Source organism: Rhinoraja longicauda, chromosome 33, assembly GCF_053455715.1.
Source record: "Rhinoraja longicauda isolate Sanriku21f chromosome 33, sRhiLon1.1, whole genome shotgun sequence".
NCBI lineage: Eukaryota > Metazoa > Chordata > Chondrichthyes > Rajiformes > Arhynchobatidae > Rhinoraja > Rhinoraja longicauda.
Genome location: NC_135985.1, coordinates 9,467,614 through 9,493,096, shown reverse-complemented (window position 1 = coordinate 9,493,096; position 25,483 = coordinate 9,467,614). Strand labels below are relative to the sequence as shown.

Here is a 25,483-nt window from a genome sequence, read left to right as displayed (position 1 = left end):
AGCCACATCACCCTGGCCACACTCTGCCCTCATTGCGATCATTGGGAAGAAGGTTCAGGATTTGAGTATAGGAGCAGGGAGGTTCTGCTGCAGTTGTACAGGGCCTTGGTGAGACCGCACCTGGAGTATTGTGTACAGTTTTGGTCTCCTAATCTGAGGAAAGACATTCTAGCCTTAGAGGGAGTACAGAGAAGGTTCACCAGATTGATCCCTGGGATGGCAGGACTTTCATATGAAGAAAGACTGGATAGACTAGGCTTATACTTGCTGGAATTTAGAAGGCTGAGGGGGGATCTTATAGAAACATATAAAATTCTTAAGGGGTTGGAGAGGCTAGATGTGGGAAGATTGTTCCCGATGTTGGGGAAGTCCAGAACCAAGGGTCACAGCTTAAGGATAAGGGGGAAGTCTTTTAGGACCGAGATGAGAAAACATTTCTTCACACAGAGAGTGGTGAGTCTGTGGAATTCTCTGCCACAGAGTTAGTTGAGGCCAGTTCATTGGCTATATTTAAGAGGGAGTTAGATGTGGCCCTTGTGGCTAAAGGGATCAGGGGGTATGGAGAGAAGGCAGGTACAGGTTACTGAGCTGGATGATCAACCATGATCATATTGAATGGTGGTGCAGGCTCGAAGGGCCGAATGGCCTACTCCTGCACCTATTTTCTATGTTTCTATGAGCCTGAAAGCCATTACCTCCAGATTCAAGAACAAGTTCTTCCAATCAAATTTCAGGCTCTTGAACCCCTCTGCACATCCCTAACCAGAGCCCCATCTAATAAAGTCGCACTCACTATTTTGGCTTGTACTATTATGAAACACAAAGTGTGTAGCTACTCAGCGGGTCAAGCAGCATCTCTGGAGAGAATGGACAGGTGAGGTTTTGGGTCGGAATGCTTCTTCAGATTATCATGGTCTTGTCACCTAGTATAACTGATAATTTATTGTATTATTGGTTATAGTTATTTATTTTTATTACTATTAATGCGGAAGGCACGCAGCATCATCAAGGACCACAGCCACCCAGCACGCAGGCTGTTCTCCTTGTTACCGTCAGGTAGACGATACAGGAGTATGGTTGCGCGTACCACCAGACTTAAGAACAGTTTCTACCATCAGGCCATCAGGCTTCTGAACTCATAAACACATTTCAAATCATATATGTTGATTATTTTTAATATTGTCTTTTTGCCTATTTTTAATATTGTCTTTTTACCTTACTAATGTCATTTTTAAAAATCTTATTTATCCTTGGAATATTACTGCTGAGGTGACCCGTTGTCTTGTCAGATACATTTCATTGTACCGTTGACCCTGTGCCAACCTACATATGACAAATAACATTTATTATTATTATTATTATTATAATGATAATATAATAACTAAATCACAGGAATATTATATTATTTATTATTGTTGTGTTGCTGCATTAATGTTTCACTAAAGCTGCAGCAAGTAAGAATTTCATTGTTCTATTCCCAGTGCAAAGGACAATTAAACACTCCTCTGACTTTTGACTCTTGAAATAAGTAAAAAAGATAACCCTAGTACGGTCAATGTGAGTGAGCATGAGAAGCCCAGATACTGTGGTCCGTGTTGAATGAGTATGTGTAGCCCCACCATCATCGAGGATTTGAGTATAGGAGCAGGGAGGTTCTGCTGCAGTTGTACAGGGCCTTGGTGAGACCGCACCTGGAGTATTGCGTACAGTTTTGGTCTCCTAATCTGAGGAAAGACATTCTAGCCTTAGAGGGAGTACAGAGAAGGTTCACCAGATTGATCCCTGGGATGGCAGGACTTTCATATGAAGAAAGACTGGATAGACTAGGCTTATACTCGCTGGAATTTAGAAGACTGAGGGGGGATCTTATAGAAACATATAACATTCTTAAGGGGTTGGAGAGGCTAGATGCGGGAAGATTGTTCCCGATGTTGGGGAAGTCCAGAACCAGGGGTCACAGCTTAAGGATAAGGGGGAAGTCTTTTAGGACCGAGATGAGAAAACATTTCTTCACACAGAGAGTGGTGAGTCTGTGGAATTCTCTGCCACAGAAGGTAGTTGAGGCCAGTTCATTGGCTATATTTAAGAGGGAGTTAGATGTGGCCCTTGTGGTTAATGGGATCAGGGGGTATGGAGAGAAGGCAGGTACAGGTTACTGAGCTGGATGATCAGCCATGATCATATTGAATGGCGGTGCAGGCTCGAAGGGCCGAATGGCCTACTCCTGCACCTATTTTCTATGTTTCTATGTTTCTATCTCTTGTGGTTGAGTGTGAACTAATGCAAACTCTATGGCCAGTGTGCATGAGTATGAGTGTAAGCTTTTTGTTCATCGTTCCCTGCTGTAGGTGAAGGTGCTTTCCATGTTGGATCACCCCAATATTATTAATTACTACGACAGCTTTGAGGAGGATGGCTTACTGATGATTGAGATGGAATATGCAGAAGGAGGAACACTGGCACAGTACTTGGCACAGCAGGTACTTTACATGGCAGAGATTTCTAACTGGAACTGGTTCATGAGTTGTGGGAGCAGAATTGGGCATTTGGCCCATCAAGTCGACTCCACCATTCAATCGTGGCTGATCTGTCTTTCCCTCTGAACCCCATTCCCCTGTCTTCTCCACATAACCCCTGACACCTGTATTAATGAAGAAATTATCAATCTCAACCCTAAAAATATGAATTGATGGCCTCCACAGCCTTCTGTGACATTGTATTCCACAGATTCATCACCCTCTGACTAAAGAAATTCCTCCTCATCTTCTTTCCAAAGGTACGCCCTTTTATTCTAAGGCCATGGCCTCTGGTCCTGGACTCTCCCACCAGTGGAAACATCCCCTCCACATCCAAATGTTTAAGTGTTTCTCCTAAATGGGAGTGATCTACAATTCAGATCACTCTGTCAATAGACAATAGGTGCAGGAGGAGGCCATTCGGCCCTTCGAGCCAGCACCGACATTCAATGTGATCATGGCTGATCATTCTCAATCAGTACCCCGTTCCTGCCTTCTCCCCATACACCCTGACTCCGCTATCCTTAAGAGCTCTATCTAGCTCTCTCTTGAATGTATTCAGAGAATTGGCCTCCACTGCCTTCTGAGGCAGAGAATTCCACAGATTCACAACTCTCTGACTGAAAAAGTTTTTCCTCATCTCAGTTCTAAATGGCCTACCCCTTATTCTTAAACTGTGGCCCCTTGTTCTGGACTCCCCCAACATTGGGAACATGTTTCCTGCCTCTAACGTGTCCAACCCCTTAATAATCTTATACGTTTCAATAAGATCTCCTCTCATCCTTCTAAATTCCAGTGTATACAAGCCTCGTCGCTCAACATATGATAGTCCCGCCGTTCCGGGAATTAACCTAGTAAATGCCACAATGTACAATGAACCAAAGAAACTGACCCTGAGGTACAGAATAATTGATTTAAACATTCATTTGTTTGAATAAAAAGCAAAGTGCTGGAGGAAGTCAGCGGGTGAGGCAGCACCTGTGGAGCGTAATGGGCAGACAATCCATTGGGTCAGGACCCTTCTTCAGCGTGCTATGCCGAGTTCCTCCAGCAGTTTATTTTCTCCAGGTTCTAACATCTGAAGTCTCTTGTGTCTCCGTTTGTTTGAATTGCTTCTTTAAACTGCATTAATTTAGTGAGCATCTGGAATATAATGTTTCCAGCACACACTAATTCAATCAGATTTCATCAAAGGTATCAAGACCCATTCAAGTAAAGCAGAAAGATGCACATAGTCATAGAGTCATAGAGTGATACAGTGTGAAAACAGGCCCTTCGGCCCAACTCGCCCACACCAGCCAACAATGTCCCAACTACACTGGTCCCACTTGCCTGTGCTTGGTCCATATCCTTCCAAACCTGTCCTATCCATGCAACTGTCTAACTGTTTCTTAAACAATGGGATAGTCCCAGCCTCAACTACCTCCTCTGGCAGCTTGTCCCAAACACCTGCCACCCTTTGTGTGAAAAGGTTACCCCTCGGATTCCTATTAAATCTTTTCCCCTTCACCTTGAACTTATGTCCTCTGGTCCTCGATTCCCCTACTCTGGGCAAAAGACTCTGTGCATCTACCCGATCTATTCCTCTCATGATTTTGTACATCTCTATAAGATCCCCCCTCATCCTCCTGCGCTCCATGGAATAGAGACCCAGCCTACTCAACCTCTCCCTATAGCTCACACCCTCAAGTCCTGACAACATCCTCGTAAATCTTTTCTGAACCCTTTCAAGCTTGACAATATCTTTCCTATAACATGGTGCCCAGAACTGAACACAATATTCTAAATGCGATCTCACCAATGTCTTATGCAACTGCAACATGACCTCCCAACTTCTATACTCAATACTCTGACTGATGAAGGCCAAAGTGCCAAAAGCCTTTTTGACCACCTTATCTACCTGCGACTCGACCTTCAAGGAACCATGCACCTGTACTTCTAGATCCTTCTGCTCTACAACACTACCCAGAGGCCTACCATTTACTGTGTAGGTCCTGCCATTGTTCGATGTCCCAAAATGCAACACCTCACACTTCACTGTATTAGATTCCATCAACTATTCCTCCGCCCACCTGGCCAATCGATCCATATCCTGCTGCAATCGTTCACAACCATCTTTACTATCTGCAAAACCATATCTTGCACCCTTTACATAATTATAACTCCATCATTATTCTTTCTCTGCCTTGAGGTTCCTGTAGAGTTCCATCACCAGCGTTAAACTGTAAATTGCAGGGGATGTGAAATCAATCAAACTCGTTCTTCTCCCCTGCTCAAAGTCCATTTCTCAGCATCTTCTGCTTCTAATTCAGCTAACTATATCTTCATTAGTTTCATATGAAGCCATATTTAGGCATCTTTTGAGAATCCAACCTCATTACCCACTCACCATTCCTCGTGAATTAGTTTCGAAATATCATCTGCAGTTGAAGTGCAATGCCAGCTTAAAAATGACTGCAAGTGCTCCACAGGTCAGAGAGAAAAGCAAAATTAATGGGCAGAATTGTGCTGAGTCTGTTCTGTCAACTGCATTCATCTACAAACCCACACTCTCCTGTACTTTTCCCACCATTGCACCGACTGTAACAACAGTTTAGGCTTTAGACTTTCGAGATGCAGTGCAGAAACAGGCCCTTCAGCCCATCGAGTCCATGCCGACCAGTGATCACCCCATACACGAGCGCTAACCTAGGGACAATTTACCATGGCAGTGTGCAGGTGGTTCTCTATGGAACCACAGGCTGAGGTAAAGTATAATTTGGGCATTGTTTTGAATGCTTGACATTTCCTGAACCTGGGAAACATTAGAGATTTTAAGACAAATTTTAGGAAGCAGAGAAAAGGAGGAGGGGAAAGAGAGAATGAAGGAAGGTCTCTGAGAGATGGGGAAGGGGTAATGGTGCAACTATCGACAGTGTTGTCGGGACACGCAAGTAAACAAATGATGAGTCAAGGGGAGAAATAGCTGGGGAAAGGAAAATCTCTGTCTAAGACGATGCAACTCACAATTGAATTTGGGAGACTATCGTGCACCTAATAGAAAGATTGTTCCTTGCGTTTACATGGGATCTCATCAGAACAGTGCAAGGAAATGAGGAATTGTCAAATTGAGAGGGGAGAGGCACGAAAATCACATGTTCGGTGAACAAGATTGGGGATCACACTTGTAAACTGAACAGCGATGTTCTACACAGCAGTCACTTCCATTTCATTTCATGAGGCTGTTGTATTGAGCACGTGTCTTCCCGTTATCATTCCCATTCTCAGGACATGAAATGACACTCCTCCAACCAACCGACACTTTCTCATGCTATCATTGCTTCAGTCTGGGAGGGAACACTTGCCTGAGGAGTGCCACACTGCTGCCTGGAATGACAGTGCTTTCATTGCAGGATCGAGAGTTGGAAGAGCTGGAAATCCTAAACCTCTTCCACCAGATAGTGGCTGCCATCTGTTACCTCCATGAACACAGCGTGTTGCACCGAGATTTAAAGACGGCCAACCTTTTCCTCACTAAAGAAGGTGAAGTGAAGCTCGGTGATTTTGGGGTGGCCAAAGTGATGATGACAGGGAGTGAGGCACACTCCATCTTGGGTGAGTCTTACCTCAAGCAGATGGAAAAAATAAGGAGAGGAATAATGGCATATTGGAGTGAAGAGTTGGTGCTAGAGTAAGAGTTGGACAAAAGCATCGAATCTCTTAATAAGTGAGATGTTTTAGGTTCCATGTGACTCGGGTGGATTTACCTGATGGACGTTTTGTGCTGGGCAGGTACTCCGTATTACATCTCACCCGAAATCTGTGAGGGAAAATGTCACAATGATAAATCGGACATCTGGTCGCTTGGTTGCATTCTTTACGAGATGGCATGTCGTCAGCGCACCTTTGAAGGTAAGCGGCATGAAAATTGCCCACTAATTAGCAGTGAGGACATTCATCAGGTTAATTGGTAGAGGCATAGTAGACGATCCTTGGAAAGGTAATAAGGTCAAATGCTTGCATAACAATCTGAATTTCCCAGCTTTGTAGGGACACACACATGCTTGGTATTGCTGGAGAATTGTGGGCGCACATCATAGCCCCACGTTAAGCATTTTCTTGATGATTATTGGAAGCCTCCCTTTGTACTCTCGTGGCCCTGAGCCAACACCCGAGGAAGGTTCTTATAGAATGCATGCAGAATATTGGGATCACCTTCATACAAACAATGGAAAATTAGAACAAGCATTGACAAAAATGAGTCTGTTCATAAATCATTTATTTTCCTGTTAATTCTCATATTAAAACACCAACCCACGAAGATCTACCCCAGAGGAAGAATCTGTTACATTTTCATTCCATACAAACAAAAGAAAAATTGGATAATATGAATGGGTGGGTAGTTACTGGCGTTAAGCAGCAGAACAAGATTTTAATCATTGGCGTGGATTTTTCTATAAACATGATCCGGTAGCTAAGAGAACAAAGTATTATGTGAAGATAGACACAAAGTGCTGGTGTAACTCAATGGGTCAGGCAACACCCCCAGTGAAAAAGGATGGGTGACGTTTTGGGTCGCGACCCTTCTTCAATCAGTCTGAAGAACCCCTACCTGAAACATTACCCATCCTTTTTCTCCAGAGAAGCTGCCTGACCCAGAGTTTCTCCAGCACTTTGTGTCTATCTTTGGTATAAACCAGCATCTGCAGTTCTTTGATTCTACAAAGCATTCCGTAATTTGTATATCCTACTATTACTTTTGTTGGCATCGCGTGACTTAAAATATTGTATTGTTTTGGTATGTATTGTTATAAAACCCCTTGATAGGAGTTAGACTGAATTTATAGTGTTGACACTTGGAGTCAGTGCCTAGTTCTGAACCCCAGTTTACTTGCTGGGCTCACACTAAAGTGATGGTGCATGGGAGGCAGCTGTATATTGGAAGAGGTATCAAATCAAGGCTTACCTGTTCAATTTGAGATTGAAATAACCTCTGGTATTATTTAAGGAAAAGGGGAGTTCCCTCGGTATTGTTGATAACATTTAACAATGAAACAAGATCAGAGAGAGCAGTTTAACTAATTGCTTAAGGTTACACTATGGAGCATAATTCTGTTGTTCTCTTTGTTGCAGGGACTAATCTACCAGCAGTGGTAAATAAGATCATGAAAGGGCAATTTGCTCCCATCACTGATAACTACAGTGCTGAGTTTAAAGCCCTTGTGTTGGACATGCTGCAAAAGGAGACTCAGTAGGTTACAAATGCTCATAACCTTCTTCACTATCCACTATAACCACCAAACCTATTACCCATACTGTTAACTATTATAACCCCAGGGACTAAATTTTGTCTTTTCTGTATTTACTTTAATTTATATGCTGTAACTGTAATTCTTTTTTTGCACAATCCACAGGCATTGCCACTTTCATTTCACTGCACATCGTGTATGTGTATGTGACAAATAAACTTGACTTGACCTACATTAATATCCATGTCACTAATGTACGTAACGAACAACAGGGGACCCAGCAACGATCCAGGGTACCCTGCTCATTACAGACCTCCAGACGGCAAAATATCTTCTTCCATCGGCCTCTATCTCCTACCTTCAAGCCAATGTTATATCTAATAGGATAGCTTCTCTTGGGTTCTATGTGATCTAACCTTCCAGAACACCCTGTGCTGCAGTATCTTGTCAAAGGCCTTGCTGAAGTCCATGCAAACATCAACCGCAATGCCCTCATCAGTCTTCATCGTCACCTCTTCAAAATAATCAGATTTATGTGGCATGATTTCCCAAGCACAAAGCCATGCCGATGCTCTCTAATCAGTCCTTGTCTTTTCAACTGCTGGAAGATCCCATCTCTCAGAATCCCCTCCAATAAAGCACCCACTACTGATGGTGGGTTCTTCGGTCGGTCTGTAGTTCCCAGGCTTTTCCTTGCCGCCTTTCTTAAATATTAATCGTACAAATATCTGTCTGGAGCCCAGCAATTTCTTCCTTATCTTCCCACGATGTCGATAGGATACACTTGATCAGGTCCCAGGGTTCTATGTACCTTCATGGAATTGAAGACCTCTTGCACCTCCTCTTCTGTAATGTGGTCTCTTTTCAAGACATCACTATTGATGTCCCAAGTTCCCCATAATCTGTGTCTTTCTCCACGGTGAATACCGATGAAAAATATTAATTTGATTCTTTGTCCATCTCCCGTGGCTCCGCATTCATTGAACTCTAAGGATCCTTTTCTTTTTCTATTTACTCTTTTGCCTTTTTTAATATACTTGTAAAATTTCTTTGGATGTTCCTTCCCCTTATCTGTCAAAGTGAACTCCTGTCCCCTTTTTGCCCTCTTGGTTTCCCTCTCAAGTGTACTCCCACATCTCGGCGGCACGGTAGCGCAGCGGTAGAGTTGCTGCTTTACAGCGAATGCAGCGCCGGAGACTCAGGTTCGATCCTGACTACGGGTGCTGCACTGTAAGGAGTTTGTACGTTCTCCCCGTGACCTGCGTGGGTTTTCTCCGAGATCTTCGGTTTCCTCCCACACTCCAAAGACGTACAGGTATGTAGGTTAATTGGCTGGGTAAAATGTAAAAATTGTCCCTAGTGGGTGTAGGATAGTGTTAATGTACGGGGATCGATGGGCGGCACGGACTTGGAGGGCCGAAAAGGCCTGTTTCCGGCTGTATATATATGATATGATATGATATGATATCTCCTATACTCTTCAAATGATTTACTTGGTCTGAGCTCCTATATCTGTCTTTTTCTCCGGATGCTCGATGTTTTAACCCCCCCCCCCTTTCATTCCCACACTGACCTTTCTGTCCTGGGTCTCCTCCATTGTCAGAGTGAGGCCCAGCACAAATTGGAGGAACTGCACCTCATATTTCGCTTGGGTAGCTTACACCGCAGCGGTATGAACATTGACTTCTCTAACTTCAAGTAGCCCTTGCTTTCTCTCTCTCTCTCTCTCTCTCTCTCTCTCCATCCCTCCCCCTTCCCAGTTCTCCGACCAGTCACTGTCTCCGACTACATTTTATCTCTGTACCGCCCACTCTCCTGATATCAGTCTGAAGAAGGGTCTCGACCCGAAATGTCACCCACTCCTTCTCTCGAGAGATGCTGCCTGTCCTGCTGAGTTACTCCAGCATTTTGTGTCTTTCTTTCTCTTGACCAGAGCCTCGCCATCCCTTGCCATCCAGGGTTCCCTACTTTTGCCAACCCTGCCCTTCACTCTAACAGGAATATGCTGGCTCTGAATTCTCTTTATCTCACTTTTAAAAGCTTCCCACTTGCCAGAGATCCCTTCCAGAGCTATTGTCTTTCTATCGGCATAGGTACCGTCCTTCTGCCCACGAGCTGCTGTACAGTCGGCTCCCTGAAATCATGGCAAAATATGAAGCAACTCCAATCGAGGAGGAAGAGCCAGGGACAGGCGTTCAATGTGGCCTGACTCACAAGAGGAATGGACGCACAGCCCTTTATTATTTCTGCATGTCTGATCGGCAGCTCTTCCCTATTGAAGGGCTGCCTGCAAAGATTAAAATTGGACAGGTGAGTGTAACTGAAACATTCTTAATATAAAGACTCAAGGACACACGGGCAGGTGGAACCTGTGGGCCAAACGTAAGTTCGTCCGGTGTCTGTCTCCGTGCTGTGTGACTCTATGAATCTCTAGTTCAGTTCAGTTTACGTGTTGCCATGTGTACAGAGGTACAGTGAAAAGCTTTTGTTGCGTGCTGACCAGTCAGCGGAAAGACAGCACATCGAGTCATTCGCAGTGTACAGAAACACGATAAGGGAATAACGTTTAGTGCAAGGTAAAGCCAGTAAAGTCCAATCAAAGATAGTCCGAGGGTCACCAATGAGGAAGATAGTAGTCCAGGACTGCTCTCTAGTTGTGCAATGAGAGAAAATCGTATTTTATAAATTACAAAGCTGACTTTTTTATCATGCCAAATTAACAAATGTTTAAGAATAAGTCAACATCAACAAATGTACGATTGGCTGAATGGCAACTGAATGCAGAAAGCAAAGAGGAGACGTACAGGTATGTACGTCTCCAAAGACGTACAGGTATGTAGGCTAATTTGACTGGGTAAATGTAAAAATTGTCCCTAGTGTGTGTAGGATAGTGTTAATGTGCGGGGATCGCTGGGCGGCACGGACTTGGTGGGCCGAAAAGGCCTGTTTCCGCGCTGTATCTGAAATATGAAAATAAATATGAAAATATGAAACATCACGACAAATAGTTGGAAGTAAATGCCGTGGAGATGGTATTTGTTGCTTAGCCACCAGGTGGAGCTCCTGCATCAGGGACCAGATTCTTGCAGTGAGTGTCTGCTCTTTCACCAGTAGAGGAGGAAACGACTCAGTGTGCAGACCCCAATGTGGTCTGTGGTTTTCATGAATTATTTTACTGCTGTACTTAGTGTGAATTTCATCAATAATTTATATGTTCTAAAAAAAGATTTTGCATTTTTTTCGGCCTCCTGAGTTGGTTGAAACTTGATTACTTTGGGATGTGCCACACAGCTATGAATGCATAGTAGCTGGTGCAAATCTCTGGAGAAGTATTACTCAAAATGTAGCTGTAAATAATCTAGCTCGTGGCACAGGGAGTTGCCAATTCCGATTGGAAGAATTCATGGAGGTTTCTCCATACGACCTTCTGCCTCCAATCCAAATTACTTTAGCACTTCCATTCCTAATATTTTTACAACCAATGCAATAAAGAATTTAAAGGAAAGAAAATGACACACTTTTTAACTCATCTGCTTTCTAAGGTATGTCCTTTTATTCTGAGGCTATGGCCCTGGTCCTAGACTCTCCCACTAGTGGAAACATCCTCTCCACATCCACTCTATCTAGGCCTTTCACTATTCGGTGAGTTTCAATGAAGTCCCTCCTCATCCTTGTAAACTCCAACAAGTACAGGCCCAGTGCCATCAAACGCTCAACAAATGTTACCCCAATCATTCCTGGTATTTATTCACAAAATGCTGGAGTAACTCAGCAGGTCAGGCAGCATCTCAGGAGAGAAGGAATGGGTGACGTTTCGGGTCGAGACCCTTCTTCAGACTGATGTCAGGGGGGGGCGGGACAAAGGAAGGATATAGGTGGAGGCAGGAAGATAGAGGGATCACAGAGGGGGAGCAGCGAGAGAGCATGTTGCTAAACTCTCGTCGAAGAGAGGAGGAGAACTTCTTCAAAGTGGATATACCTTGAGGAGAAATCGCAGTGCACCAGCATCTGCAGTTATTTTCTCATACCAATCATTCCTGGGATCATTCTCCTCTGGACCCTCTCCAATGCCAGCATATCCTCCCTCAGATATGCGCCCCAAAACTGCTCACAATACTCCAGATGCGGCTATCCTTTTTATGAGTGTGAGGGTGACAGAAGACCAATGCCAAGCTCCCTGCGGTGGATCTATCACAAGAAGGTTGATATCCTACCAGCTGAAGGTCTGGGAGCAAGTGGCAGCTCAGAATTAAATAGAATGATTGAGGAGAGAGAGGCCGCCCTTGCTTTAAATGGGTTCCCTTTGAGTGAATACTGTGTTCTTGTGCTGTTGATCTCCTCTCTGCCCTTACGAATTACAAGTTAGCAGAAGCACGGGCATTTTGTTGTTTATATTACTTTATTATTGTTAACCTTTCATCCTTTGCCCAACAAATATGTCAGCACAAAAACATTTGGTTGAGAAAAGCAAACGCCAGGAGGTCAGGGGTGGCAAACATTAGTTTCCAGATCACAACTCAAACGGGAACAGGAATGTAATATCCACTCTGTCTTCTGTGAACTTTAATGATGTGCTTGTGAGAGTGGGAGCTCGTACAACAAGAAACATCTAACGAAAACTCGAACTTACATTTTTGTTTATTGTGTTACTTGACGTATAAAAAGACACCAAGGGAGAAATTTGTCTTTCGCTACCTGTGGGAGGTTCACACAACTGGCAGCCAAGGCTCCTGCGTGTATTAAGTGCTGACGTTCAAAAGTGGTTTTCTCTCCCATTATTTTATGTGGTTTCCCTTTAAAGTTATGAATGAATCCATGGGTCGCAGTCCCCTATTTTGTGTCTGTCTTTGGTGTAAACCAGCATCCACAGTTCCTTCCTTCCTCCACATTGTGTGTATATGGCTATTCCAGTTAACTTTCTGGTCAAGGGTAATTCCCACGATATTGATAGTGGGAGGATTCAGCGATGGTGATGCCATTGAATGTCAGAGGGTTTTTTTCTTGTTGGAAGTCGCTATCAAAGATACTAGAGGAACAAGATAGACCACTCGACCCTAAAAACCGTAGTACGTCATGACGCCATTTTAGTAGGCAGAAACCTGCAGAAACATTTAAAAAGAAAAATAACAAAAATCTGTGAATTGATAGATGAGATATATTCTGCATTATAATGGTATCATCACACATACTGTCCCCCCAAAACACTGATTACACTGCGAGAGGCATAACGAACGGCGGGTTTTGCCTACTAAAATGGCTCCTTTGCGTACTACACCAGTATAGGCGATTTCAACGGAGTGGTCCATCTTGTTCCTCTAGTATCTTTGGTCGTTATTGCCTGACACTTACAACATAGAACAGTACAGCACAGGAACAGGCCCTTCAGCCCCCAAGGTCTGTGCTGAACATGATGCCAAGACTAAGATGTGTGGCACAAATGTTACTTGCCACCCATCAACCCAACTTGAAACTTTGCCCCTCTCACCTTAAAACTGGCCCTATAGTCCTTGATATTTCCACCCTGGGGGAATAAAATTCCTGACCATCTACCCTATCGATGCATCTCATCTATATACTAAAACTCTCATTTGTTATCTTGTTTGTGACTGAACTTCAGCCAAAATGGTACACGATAGCGCAACAATTTTAGGCCCACCTTACTCACCATTGTCACTTTAGTGATAATGCAAGTAGTTTTATTGAAATCGGTGTTATATTTTAAATTTATTCACATTTTTAAGTTTAAAAGGAGGGAGGGGGGAAGGGGGGAGTGGGGGCGAAGGGAGAAGGGAGGGGGGGAGGGGGAGGAGAGGGTGCTGTACCAATGCAGGAGAGGTTTGGGCCCAACGGGTCCACTTGGTCTAGTAATATTATAAATGTCTATCAGGTCTCCCCTCAACCTCCGACGCTCCAGAGAAAACAATCCAAGTGTGGCCCACTTCTGCTTGGAGCAGAACATTCTGGAAACCTCCGCTGCACCCTCTCCCAAGACTTCACATCCTTCCTGTAACAGGACAACTGAAGACAATACTCCAAATGCGGCCTAACTAAACTGTTATAGCGCAGGGAGGAACTGCAGATGCTGGTTTACACTGAAGGTAGACACAAAATACTGGTGTGACTCAACTGGTCAGGCAGCATCGCTGGAGAGAAGGAATGGGTGACGTTTCGGATCGAGATCCTTCTTCGGGCTGAGAGTCAGGGGAGAGGGAAAATAGAGACATGGAAGGGTACAAAGCACATGTAAGGTGTGAAAAGGACAGATCAATGTAGACAATGCTCAAGGAAATGTACAGTGGGTCATTGAGGGGAAGGTGACAACAAGGCATACAAGCAGTAAATTTAATCAGGACATAGAAACTAGTAAGAAAACTAGAGTGGGGGAGGGAGAGAGAGAGAGAGAGAGAGAGAATGCAAGGGTTACTTGAAGTTAGAGAAATCAATATTCATACCGCTGGGTTGTAAGCTGCCCAAGCAAAATATGGGGTGCTGTTCCTCCAATTTGCATTTGCACTGCATTATAACCTCCTGATCTTATTCAGTGCATCAATCGATGAAAGCAAGCATACCATATGCCCTGTTAAACACTCTAGCTACTTGTGTTGCCACTTCCAGGATGTTATGGACTGGGATCCCAACGTCTCTCCGTACATCAATGCTATTCAGGATCTTGCCATTAATCGTACGCTTTCTCCTCACATTCAATGTCCCAAAGTACAACGCTTACTCGGGTTAAACTCCATCTACCATTTCTCTACCCATATCTGTAACTGATCTAAATCCCACTTTATACTTCTTCACTGGTCTGCAACTTCAATTTTGGTGTAGTTTATGAAATTACTGACCAGCCTCTCTATCTTTGCATTCAAGTCTTTTATATATAAGACAAACAACAGGGGGTGCCGGCACTGACCTCTGTGGAACACCACTGGTCACCGACCACCCTTCCACCACCACGCTCTGTCTTCTATAGGTAAGTCAGTTCTGAATCGAAACTGCCAAATCACCATGGTTCTCATGCGTCTGCATCGTCCACCTACCATGAGGGACTTCATTAAATATCCTACTAAAATGCATGTAGGCAACACCCACTGCTCTATCCTCATCAATGGCCTTCGTCACCTCAGTGATTCTCGATCAAGTTAGTAAGAGATGACCTGCCACGGGCAAAGCCATGCTGACTGCCCATGATTACCCCACTATCTTCTAAATATGAGTAAATCCTATCCCCAAAAATCCTCTCCAATAGCTTTCTTGCAACTGACGTGAGACTTACTGGCCTGTAATTTCCTGGATTTTCTCTGCTTCTCTTAAATAAAGAAACAACATCGACTGCTATCCAATCTTTTGGCGCCTTGCGTGTGGATATGGGCGGCACAGTGGCACTGCGGTAGAGTTGCTGCCTTACAGCGCCAGGGACCTGGGTTCAAATCTGATGTTGTCTGTACGGAGTTTGCACGTTCTCCCTGTGACCGTGTGGGTTTCATCCGGGTGCTCCGGTTTCCTCCCACATTCCAAAGACATGCAAGTTTGTAGGCTATTTGGCCTATGTAAATTGTCCCTAGTGTGTAGGACAGAACTAGTGTACAGGCGATCGTTGGTCGGCGTGGACTCGGTGGGTCAAAGGGCTTATTTCCACGGTGTATCTCCAAACTAAACGAATTATCGGTTACAAAAGCCTCTTTGACATGATCAGTTTTGAGGTATTGGAGGTATCCAATGATCCTGCTACACCATTCAGAAATTAACTTGAATTTTGTTTCACTTTCGAGACCAAAGCAGTCACATTCCAGGTACATAGTCATATTTTTAAAAATCATTAAACTATCAAAATCATTTCATGTTTGAGAACGTGCCTTAACTAGCTTCACAAAGGCTAGCGATATTTTTGAAATATGTAGATAATAATGTCACCAATTGCTCAGTGCAATGCAAATTCTCTGTCCATTCTGACCATTTAATGAGCCAGCTCTTGGAGTTTAATGAGCAGCACTTAGTCAAATGGTTTCTGATGTGAGATTTATCAGAGCTCCTGCACTTTGTCAAATTGGGGATGAATGTTTTTCCCTTTTGAGAAATCTCTTGATCCAATTCCTCCAATTCTTTACATAAATAAATAAATTGTGAATAAATAGGTTTAATCAAATTGATCAATTATTCTAAAAATGTAGCGCTGGATTAATTAGAAATTAAGTTTGTTTTTTAGATTATTGATGTAAAGATTTCCTTCTCTTTAATGATTCAGAAAATTGGTGGATTCAAGCCCAGCTTCAGGGCTTGAGTTCATTACCTACATTGACACATCAGTAAAGTATTGAAAGAGTGCTACAATGTTGGAAAAGGCTTTTTTGTTCAGGTTAAAATGCAAAAAATGGTTTGTGCATTTGTTTGTATAGAACCCATAATGTCAGACGTGTTTTGGATGGTAAACATTAGGAGATTGCTATATGCAGATTGGACGTTGCATTTTCTATCTTGTACTGATGATAACTTCACCAGCTGCATAACTCTCAGAAACATCCGAAGGTCATGAATGGTCTTATATAAATAAGGGTGGCGCAGTGGCGTAGAGTTGTTGCCTTCATCCCACTGAGTCTGTGCCTACCAGCAATCATCCCGTCCACGAGCGCTATCCTACACAATAGAGACAATTTACAACTTACAGAAGCCAATTAACCTACAACCCTGTACATCTTTGGAGTGTGGGAGGAAACCGGAGCACCTGGAGAAAGCCCATGTGATCATAGGGAGAACGTACAAATCCTTTACAGACAGCACCCATAGTCACGATCAAGCCCGGGTCTCTGGCGCTGTAAGGCAGCAACTCTACCGCTGCACCATTGTGCTGCCCAATATGCGCCTCGTGGGCCATGTCCAGCGTCTGAAGTATGCATCAAGAGAAAGTTGCTCTATGTTATTGCAGTTGGATTCATATACAATGCAGAATTGTCTGAATGTGCCTGGATTTAATGGAAATCCCAGTTGTTTTATGGTTCGTGAAACTTGGTTGCTCGCTATTCAAACAAAAAAGAATCTTGGAATGCTTTTGGTGTAAGTTCCAGTTTAAGGCTAAAGAAAAGTTGACCCTGTCACTGTGTGTCCATTCTAGATCGCTGTGTCTGACAAGCACATGATAGCAGTCACTGCAGAGCGAGCAGTGTACACATGGGGAATCAATCTGAAAGGCCAGCTTGGTCATGGAGATCTGCAATCACGTTCACGACCTCAGCTGGTGGAAGCTCTCAAAGGAAAATTTATTGCCAGGTAATAAAGTTTACGAGCACAAAGTTCAGAGGCTCTGGACCAAGGCAGCCTGTGAAGGGAAAGGACATTAATGGCAGATTTATCTCCTTGTCTCTGATAGTTGTGCATTATGTGCTGTTCAGCACGGTGAAAGTTCGCCGTGTTTCAGCAGAGTATTGTTTACTAATTTATTCCAGTATTTCCCCTGTTAGATTAACCTCACACCACTGAAACAGTTTTATAAGCAAATGCCTTTCCATTCCTGTTATCTTGGTAATTGTTGGATTCATAAAATGGACATTTTTGTTCAACAATAGAGACTATGAATCCTGTTTAAAAACCGAGTCTAGAGCTCAAACATAATATTTGACAGAATGATGTCGTTAAATTCTATGGTTTGAAGTGTTAGTCAAAGTGGAGAGACATACTCTCATTTTCATTTCTGGGTGTGTAGGGTGAATTTACTAGATATGTTCCTTTTACCGAAAGAGTTTCCAATCTACTGATTGGCTTTAATTATGAGTATTGGAGAAGGAGAATTAAAGTCTGAGGAATGAGGAATAACGTCCTGTGTTGGACTTCGTGTTTCAAGAACACAAGAATGGTCTTTAACAATATTAAAATACTAGAACAACATTTAAAAGGCATTTGGACAGATACATGGATAGGAATAATTTAGAGGGATACGGGGCCAAACGGGGGCAGGTGAGGTTAGTGTAGATGGGGTATCTCAGTCGGCCTGGGAAAGATAGGTCTGTCTCCGTGCTGGGTGACTCTATGACTCTAAGTCCAACCCACTCCAGATTGCTGGGTGAAGATGATTTAAGTTCTATTGCTAGATTGTCAAAAGATAAAAGTGTGGATTAATTCTGTGGGACAATCAAATTTGGAAAATGGTCATGGGAAGAGAGAGATTATTATGTAAGAGGAGGCTAGGTTGTAGGGTAAATCCGTGAGATATTAAGAGACTTTAAAAGCTGGAAAGAGGAGCTTGTGTTTTTATTAATAAAATGGTGGGGAGGAAGCCTTTACATGAGTTTATGTGTGCATTTCACATGCAGGAGATAATGAATCAGAATTCATCTTTGACAGTAATACAAAGTGAGGAGTAATGCAACTGCAAGAACCCTCCAGTTACCCATCCTGCTTTATTTGAAGACACCAGAGTTGTGCTGAGTGTTAAACAAAATGCTGGAGTAACTCAGCAGGTCAGGCAGCATCTCTGGAGAAAAAGAGTAGGTGACTTTTCGGGTCGGAACCCTACTTCAGACATATCAGAAACATCACCTATTCTTTTTCTCCAGAGATGCTGCCTGACCCGCTGAGCACTCCAGCATTTTGTGCCTATCCCCAGCATCTGCAGTTCCTTCCTGCGTATTTTGTGCTGAATGTTATTTGGAGAAGGTGACAGGCTGATGATATGCTCGTTTTGCACTGCTATCCAAATGGAAATTGTGCCCCCAGGTTAAATGCTTTACTATCTGAAGAAGGGTCTCGACCTGAAACGTCACCCATTCCTTCTCTCCAGAGATGCTGCCTGTCCCACTGAGTTACTCCAGCATTTTGTGTCTATCTTCAGTTTAAACCAGCATCTGAAGTTCCTTCCTACACTTTAAATCCTTTACTCTTCCTCTTTAACGATTGCAAGGAATGTTTTCCCAGGGCCTGTGCTGGAGAAGGATTCAGTGTGTTTGTCAGTGACAATGGAATTGCAATGACCTCCGGAGATGGAGCCCAAGGTTGCCTGGGACACGGCGATCTGTTCAGCACCTCCAGACCGTGTTTGATTGAAGCCCTCCTCGGTGTAAACGTCCAAGTCATTGCCTGCGGTCGGCACCATGTGATCTGTGTCAGTGGAGACGGCGAGGTGAGCAACCTGTATTTTTCATTCCTTGCAGTCGTTAAAGAGGAAGAGTAAAGGATTTAATGTGCAGGAAGGAACTGCAGATGCTGGTTTAAACCAAAGGTAGACACAAAATGCTGGAGTAACTCAGCGGGGCAGGCAGCATCCCTGGAGAGAAGGAATGGGTGATGTTTCGGGTCGAGCCTCGGAGGAATGGCACCTCATATTTTGCTTGGGCAGCTTACACCCCAGCGGTATGAACATTGACTTCTCTAACTTGAAGTAACTCTTGCTTTCCCTCTCTCTCCATCCCTCCCCTTCCCAGTTCTCCGACCAGTTCGACTGTCTCTGATTACATTTTATCCCTGTTTGCTTTGTTGTTACCTTCTCCTAGCTAACAATGATCGTTACCTTCTCCTACCTAACAATGATCTATTCTACATTTTCCTTGATCTCCACCCCCCTTTGATTTCTCGTTCTCACACCTTACACTTCCTTATCTGTGTATCTCCCCCCCCCCCTGACTCTCGGTCTGAAGAAGGCTCTCTACCCGAAACGGGATCCATTCATTCTCCCCAGAGATGCAGGTGTTCCAGAAGTTTGAGTATAGTTGTTTTCAGCAAGGGGAAGCCTTCACAGAAAGGTTTGCCTGTCGGTTCTACATTAAACATAGTTTTACCGCTGGTCTTCATTGATGATTACTGCTGTTCACCACCAATGAGATCAGTGTGATGAAGAATAAGAAAGGAAGATGCTTCTAGGATGTAGAGCTGGCAAAGGTTATCCAAGCAGGGTAGGACATGACCACAGAGAGATTTGGAAATGAGGCAGAAGACTTTGAAGATATAGCCGCGTCAATTGGAAGCATAAGTAATATATGGTGCAACACTTTCAACGTTTATATCTCGTATTGTTTAAATTTGTTTGCCATTCATTTCCCCGCACCTGAGCAGAACTCTGAAGTTGAAGTGCAGGATGATTATAAACAGGCAGACAAACATCAGGGCAGCTGCTGAGCAGATGCTGGGGACACTGAAGCAAAGGTGGAGGCATCTAGATTGATCTTGGGCTACCTTGTCATATGGTTCAAGTAAAGGTGGGCAGAAACCATTGCACTGTGCTGGATACTGCAAGATCTGACAGAAACAGAAGAGCATGTAATGTTATGATGAGGAACATGTGCCTGCAATAGAAATCATGCAATAATTATTTTGTTCGGCAGAGAGGCTGTGAACATTTTATTAATTTCTCTAATTTTTTTCTAATGTGCAGTAGTAGTTTGCAATCACCTGAGTTTGCAATCACCAGAATCGATAAAAGCACATGCACTCAGGTGATTGCAAACTACTACTGCACATTAGAAAAAAATTAGAGAAATTAATAAAATGTTCACAGCCTCATTTTGTGCTACTTTCTTGTTTTTGAAAGACTGGAGAGACTAGGCTTGTATACGCTGGAATTTAGAAGGATGAGAGGGGATCTTATCGAAACGTATAAGATTATTAAGGGGTTGGACACGTTAGAGGCAGGAAACATGTTCCCAATGTTGGGGGAGTCCAGAACCAGGGGCCACAGTTTAAGAATAAGGGGTAGGCCATTTAGAACGGAGATGAGGAAAAACTTTTTCAGTCAGAGAGTTGTGAATCTGTGGAATTCTCTGCCTCAGAAGGCAGTGGAGGCCAATTCTCTGAATGCATTCAAGAGAAAGCTAGATAGAGCTCCTAAGGATAGCGGAGTCAGGGGGTATGGGGAGAAGGCAGGAACGGGGTACTGATTGAGAATGATCAGCCATGATCACATTGAATGGCGGTGCTGGCTCGAAGAGCCGAATGGCCTACTCCTGCACCTATTGTCTATTGTCTATTGTTGGGTATGCATATTCTACGGTATTGTTAGTGATGTTATCAACAGGAGGATTGTGTAGAAAGGAACTGCAGATGCGGGTTTAACCCGAAGATAGAAACAAAAAGCTGGAGTAGCTCAGCGGGCCAGACAGCATCTCGGGAGAAAAGGAATGGGTAACGTTTCGGGTCTGAAGAAGGGTCTCGACCTGAAACGTCACCTATTCCTTTTTTCTCCAGGGATGCTGTCTGACCTGCTGATTTACTCCAGCTTTTTGTGTCTCACAACAGGAGGATTGAGTGATAATAATGGACTGTGTTGTTGCACTGCTTAAAAAGTATCTGTTCTCTTCCTTTAAGGATACCATATATAAATGCCTTGTCCAGCGCACTCTGCATTTGGCATCCATGAGTACTTTTAAACATTGCTCAATTCTCTTATCTGAATTGACAGCTTAATGTGCGTTTACAAGTAAACAGGAATGACAATGCTCAAGCCTTTCCATTCATTAACCTTAATTTCTGTGCCCAAGTTACTGATTTGTGTTCCACTGCACACTGCGAGTATTGGATCATAAAGTTTGCTCCATAATTTTCATGTTACTCTGAATCTTCAGTGGGGTTATTGATGCTATTATATACCTCGATGGGTTCCAATTCTCTGCTGGTTCCATTTATTCTGTTCGCTGGAGTTATTGCCATTCTTTCGCTGAAGATAATGGGCAGATTTATTATCTCCTGGACAGGCTGTAAAAACCAGCCTACCATCTTCATGTTTTGTGAAGTTATTGGCTTTATATTCATCACTTGAATGATTCTTCCCAAAAGCATTATGATAGCAATCTGAATTTATCATAGAAATTCTGAATGACTCTCTCTACCAATGCAGTCACTGACAAACGCACTTTCACACACTCACACACGTGCACCCACACGTACATACACACACACACCCACACACATCTCTGTTGCTCATTGGTGTTCATTCATGCATACATACGTATACTGTTTTTTCACAATGTGCAGAGACACACATTGAACCTGCAGATCCTCAGTCATATACACACACACACATATACAAACATGTTCTCTCTCACACATGCATGCTCACCCACTAACTCATTGCCCATAGCACATGCACTTGCAAGTGATATGCATGTATCTCAAATGCACATTTTTACATATGAACACACTGAAACATACGCGAATACACACGCACACAAAATATTTCCTTTACGCACACACACTCGCTCACACTCACTCACGGCGCGCACACACACACACACACACATACACACACACACACACACACACACACACACACACACACACACACACACACACACACACACACACACACAGAGTAACTCTATCTGTCACATAAGCGTAGAGGGTGGAGCATGCCTGGAACACGCTGCTGTGGATGATGCTGTAACATGGTGCTGGGGTAGAGGCGAGATTTGATAGTGGCATTTAAGAGGCTTTTGGATCGGCAAGGAATGAAAAAAAATGGATTATGTGCAGACAGATAAGAGTTGATCTTGGCATCAGGTCCGCCAAGGACATTGTGGTCCAAAGGACTGATTCATATCAAGGTTTCTGCCTAAAGCCAGTGAATGTTGGGTATAGTCACTAAATGAAAGGGTGAAATCTTGAAAGAGCTGAGAAATAAGCAGCGAAGCAGAAGTTTACAATAAATGGTGTCTCCCTCTGCGCTGAAATACAGACGGCTCTTGTTAAAAGTGGATAATTTTACATTTTATTTTGGGTCTGTGAAAATGAAGTATGAAACCACGTGGTGTAATATATCTATTGACTCTGTGGGTCCTGAATTTGTCTCAGCATAAATCTGAACATCACAGCTAATTGACTCACTGTGGAATAACTGAATTGAACTCAGTTCAAGATCCTTCCTCTTCTAGCTGCTGTCTTGTTGAAACAATGAAGCTCAGCTGTATCATTGTGTTCCAGGTGTTTTCATGGGGCTGTGGAAAATTTGGCAAACTGGGGCTTGGGAATGAGGTCAATAGCTGCTTGCCAATGAAAATAACTTTCGAGGAGCAGATCTTTGTAAAAGACGTGAAATGTGGCTTAGATGGAACCATGTTTTTAACAGGTATGTGCATGACAAGATTCAATTATTATATCTCAACCATTTAAAGACATTTAAATCCATTATATGTATCCAAAGCAGCAATTTGCTAACAGAATCAAAATACCAACTAAAAGTGAAAGGCAACACAGTAGCACATTGGGGGAGTTCCTGTCTTACGGCGCCAGACACCCGGATTTGATCCTGACTATGGGTGCTGTTTGTACGGAGTTGTAAGAAAATAACTGCAGATGCTGGTACAAATCGAAGGTATTTATTTTACAAAATGCTGGAGTAACTCAGCAGGTCAGGCAGCATCTCAGGAGAGAGGGAATGGGTGACGTTTCGGGTCGAGACCCGATCAGTCTGAAGAAGGGTCGAGACCCGAAACGTCACCCATTCCCTCTCTCCTGAGATGCTGCCTGACCTGCTGAGTTACTCCAGCATTTTGTGAAATAAATACCTTCGGTTTGTACGGAGGTTGTACGTTCTCCCCGTGACCGCGTGCGTGCTCCGGTTTCCACTGTGCCGCCATGTAAAGGAAAGACCGATACTTTTATTGTGATTGGTTGAGCACTTCTCCTGTTATAGATCATCTGAAGAACAGTTTTAGCTTTGCAGTTAGCACTTCTTGAGAATCTTTTTCTGTGCTCATTAGGCAGTGGTGGCCCTCTGGCCTGTGGTAATAACCAATACAATAAACTTGGCTTGAATGAAAGACGAGGCCTTCTCATGCAGATGACAACGCTGTTTGCAAGAGTGAGTATATTTCATCCTTCGACATTCTACTTAGTGTTGTTATAGACAAAGTAGCTTTAGACATTTCATGCATGGCCAGATTCTTTTTTAATTCGTGCATGATATGAAAGGTATTCCTTTCGGCCAAACAGCATGATTGAGTTCATTTTCTGTGACCTCTGACTGCTGTAAATCTACACCTGAGCATTTCTAAGAGCACTGTTCCATTCACAAACTGCTGTATGGTAAGGATAGGGTTTCTTTCAGAACAGTAGCTGTGAGCAAATGTTGAAATCTACTCCCTTGTTTGCTTTCTGTGGATCAGCAGAGCTAAGCTTCCTACTTCACTGGTTAAAGGAATTCACAGAGCTATTGAGGGGTGGGGGGGGGGGGGGGCAATAGGGATGCATGATGCATTATTGAGTCCAGAGTTCCACAGCGAAGGGATAATGGCTGTAAACTATGTGGGCAGGACAGTGGCGCAGCAGTAGAGTTGCTGCCTTACAGCTCTAGAGACCCAGATTCTATCAAGACTATGGATGCTGTCTGTATGGAGCCTGTACATCCTCCATGTGATCGTGTGGGTTTTCTCCGGGTGTTCCAGTTCTCCTCCCACGTTCCAAAGATGTGCAGGTTTGTAGGCTAATTGACTTCTGTAGATATTCGGAAATATCCAAAGATCGACACAAAAATCTGGATTAACTCAGCGGACAGGCAGCATCTCTGGAGAGAAGGAATGCGTGATGTTTCAGGTCGAGACCCAATCGGGTCCAGGAGACATATCTACCTCGTATGCACACAGGATGTCTAGTACCTTCTCAACCATAATACGGACTGTCCTCAAGACATCTCCAGTAACTGTCCCAAGTTCCCCAGTCTTTATATTTTTCTCCTTGTTAAAAGTAGAGGATAAATATTCATTGAGGACCTTGCCCATCTCCTGTAGCTCCATACAATGATGACCACTTCAGTTTCTAAGGGGCCCCATTCTCTCTTTAGTTACCCTCTTTCCCTTAATGTACATCAAATCTCTTAGGATTTCCCTTAATATTATCTGCCGGAGCTATCTCTCGCCCCCTTTTTGACCTCCTGATTTCCTTTTCCTTTCCTCCACAGTTCCCAAAATCCTCCAAGGATACATTTGATCACAGCAGCCCACACCAGGCCATGCCTCCTTCTATTTCCTAACCAGAGCTGCAAATTCTCTTGCCATCCAAGCTTATTTACTCTGACCTGCCTTGCCCTTCATCCTCACTGGAGCATGCATGGCCTGAACTCTCGTCAGCACGCTTTCAAAAGCTGTCCCAAACAACCGACTCCAATCAATGTTTAGCAACTTCTGTCTATTCAGTTGAGTCCCAGTGGTGTCTCTCTCTACAAAAGGAATATATTATTTCCCACTTGGTCAACATTAGTTTCTAATCTCAGAACCTGTAGGGAAAAAGTTTGAATTGTGGAGTAATTCCCTCTGGTGATTTTAATTCATTGCTTGCATAATTTGTAGTGTTTTAAGCATATCCTTGATTGAATAACCTACACTGGTCAAGAACCAGCGGGAAACTTTGATAATACGTAAAGGGGAATGCAGAGACCAGCAGGAGATCTCGGCTGCACAGCAGTTGGGAAAAGGCTCCTCCACTAACCTCACGTACTGTATCTGTTGTTCTCGGTGTGGACTCCTGTACATCAGCGAGACCACGTGCAGACCTGGCAATCGTTTCGCTGACCACCTACTGCTCATTCCGCCTTGTCCTACGCGATCTCCCGGTTGCCAAAGATCTTTACTTCCATTCCCCTTCCCATTCCCATACTGAAGATCCTGTCCTGGGCCTCTTCCATTGCCAGAGTGAGGCCACACGCAAATTGGAGGAACAGTACCTTATATTTCGCTTGGGCAGCTTACAACCCAGTGGTATGATGGTGATTTCTCTAACTTCAAGTAACCCTTGCATTCCCCCTCTCTCTCCCCGACACCACCATAG

At 43.6% G+C, this 25,483-nt stretch overlaps 1 protein-coding gene across 1 annotated transcript in view; it reads left to right on the top strand.

Moving 5' to 3' along the window:
* The window catches only part of LOC144608926 (uncharacterized), a 79,880-nt gene that overhangs the window by 11,333 nt on the left and 43,064 nt on the right, over window positions 1-25,483 (top strand). The window contains exons 5-14 of the mRNA XM_078427175.1: window positions 2,349-2,464; window positions 3,472-3,482; window positions 5,895-6,110; window positions 6,288-6,407; window positions 7,629-7,746; window positions 9,838-10,054; window positions 16,854-17,008; window positions 18,650-18,854; window positions 22,643-22,791; window positions 23,426-23,522. Of these exons, the coding sequence (XP_078283301.1) occupies window positions 2,349-2,464; window positions 3,472-3,482; window positions 5,895-6,110; window positions 6,288-6,407; window positions 7,629-7,746; window positions 9,838-10,054; window positions 16,854-17,008; window positions 18,650-18,854; window positions 22,643-22,791; window positions 23,426-23,522 (1,404 nt within the window). The remainder of the gene's footprint in view (window positions 1-2,348; window positions 2,465-3,471; window positions 3,483-5,894; window positions 6,111-6,287; window positions 6,408-7,628; window positions 7,747-9,837; window positions 10,055-16,853; window positions 17,009-18,649; window positions 18,855-22,642; window positions 22,792-23,425; window positions 23,523-25,483) is intronic.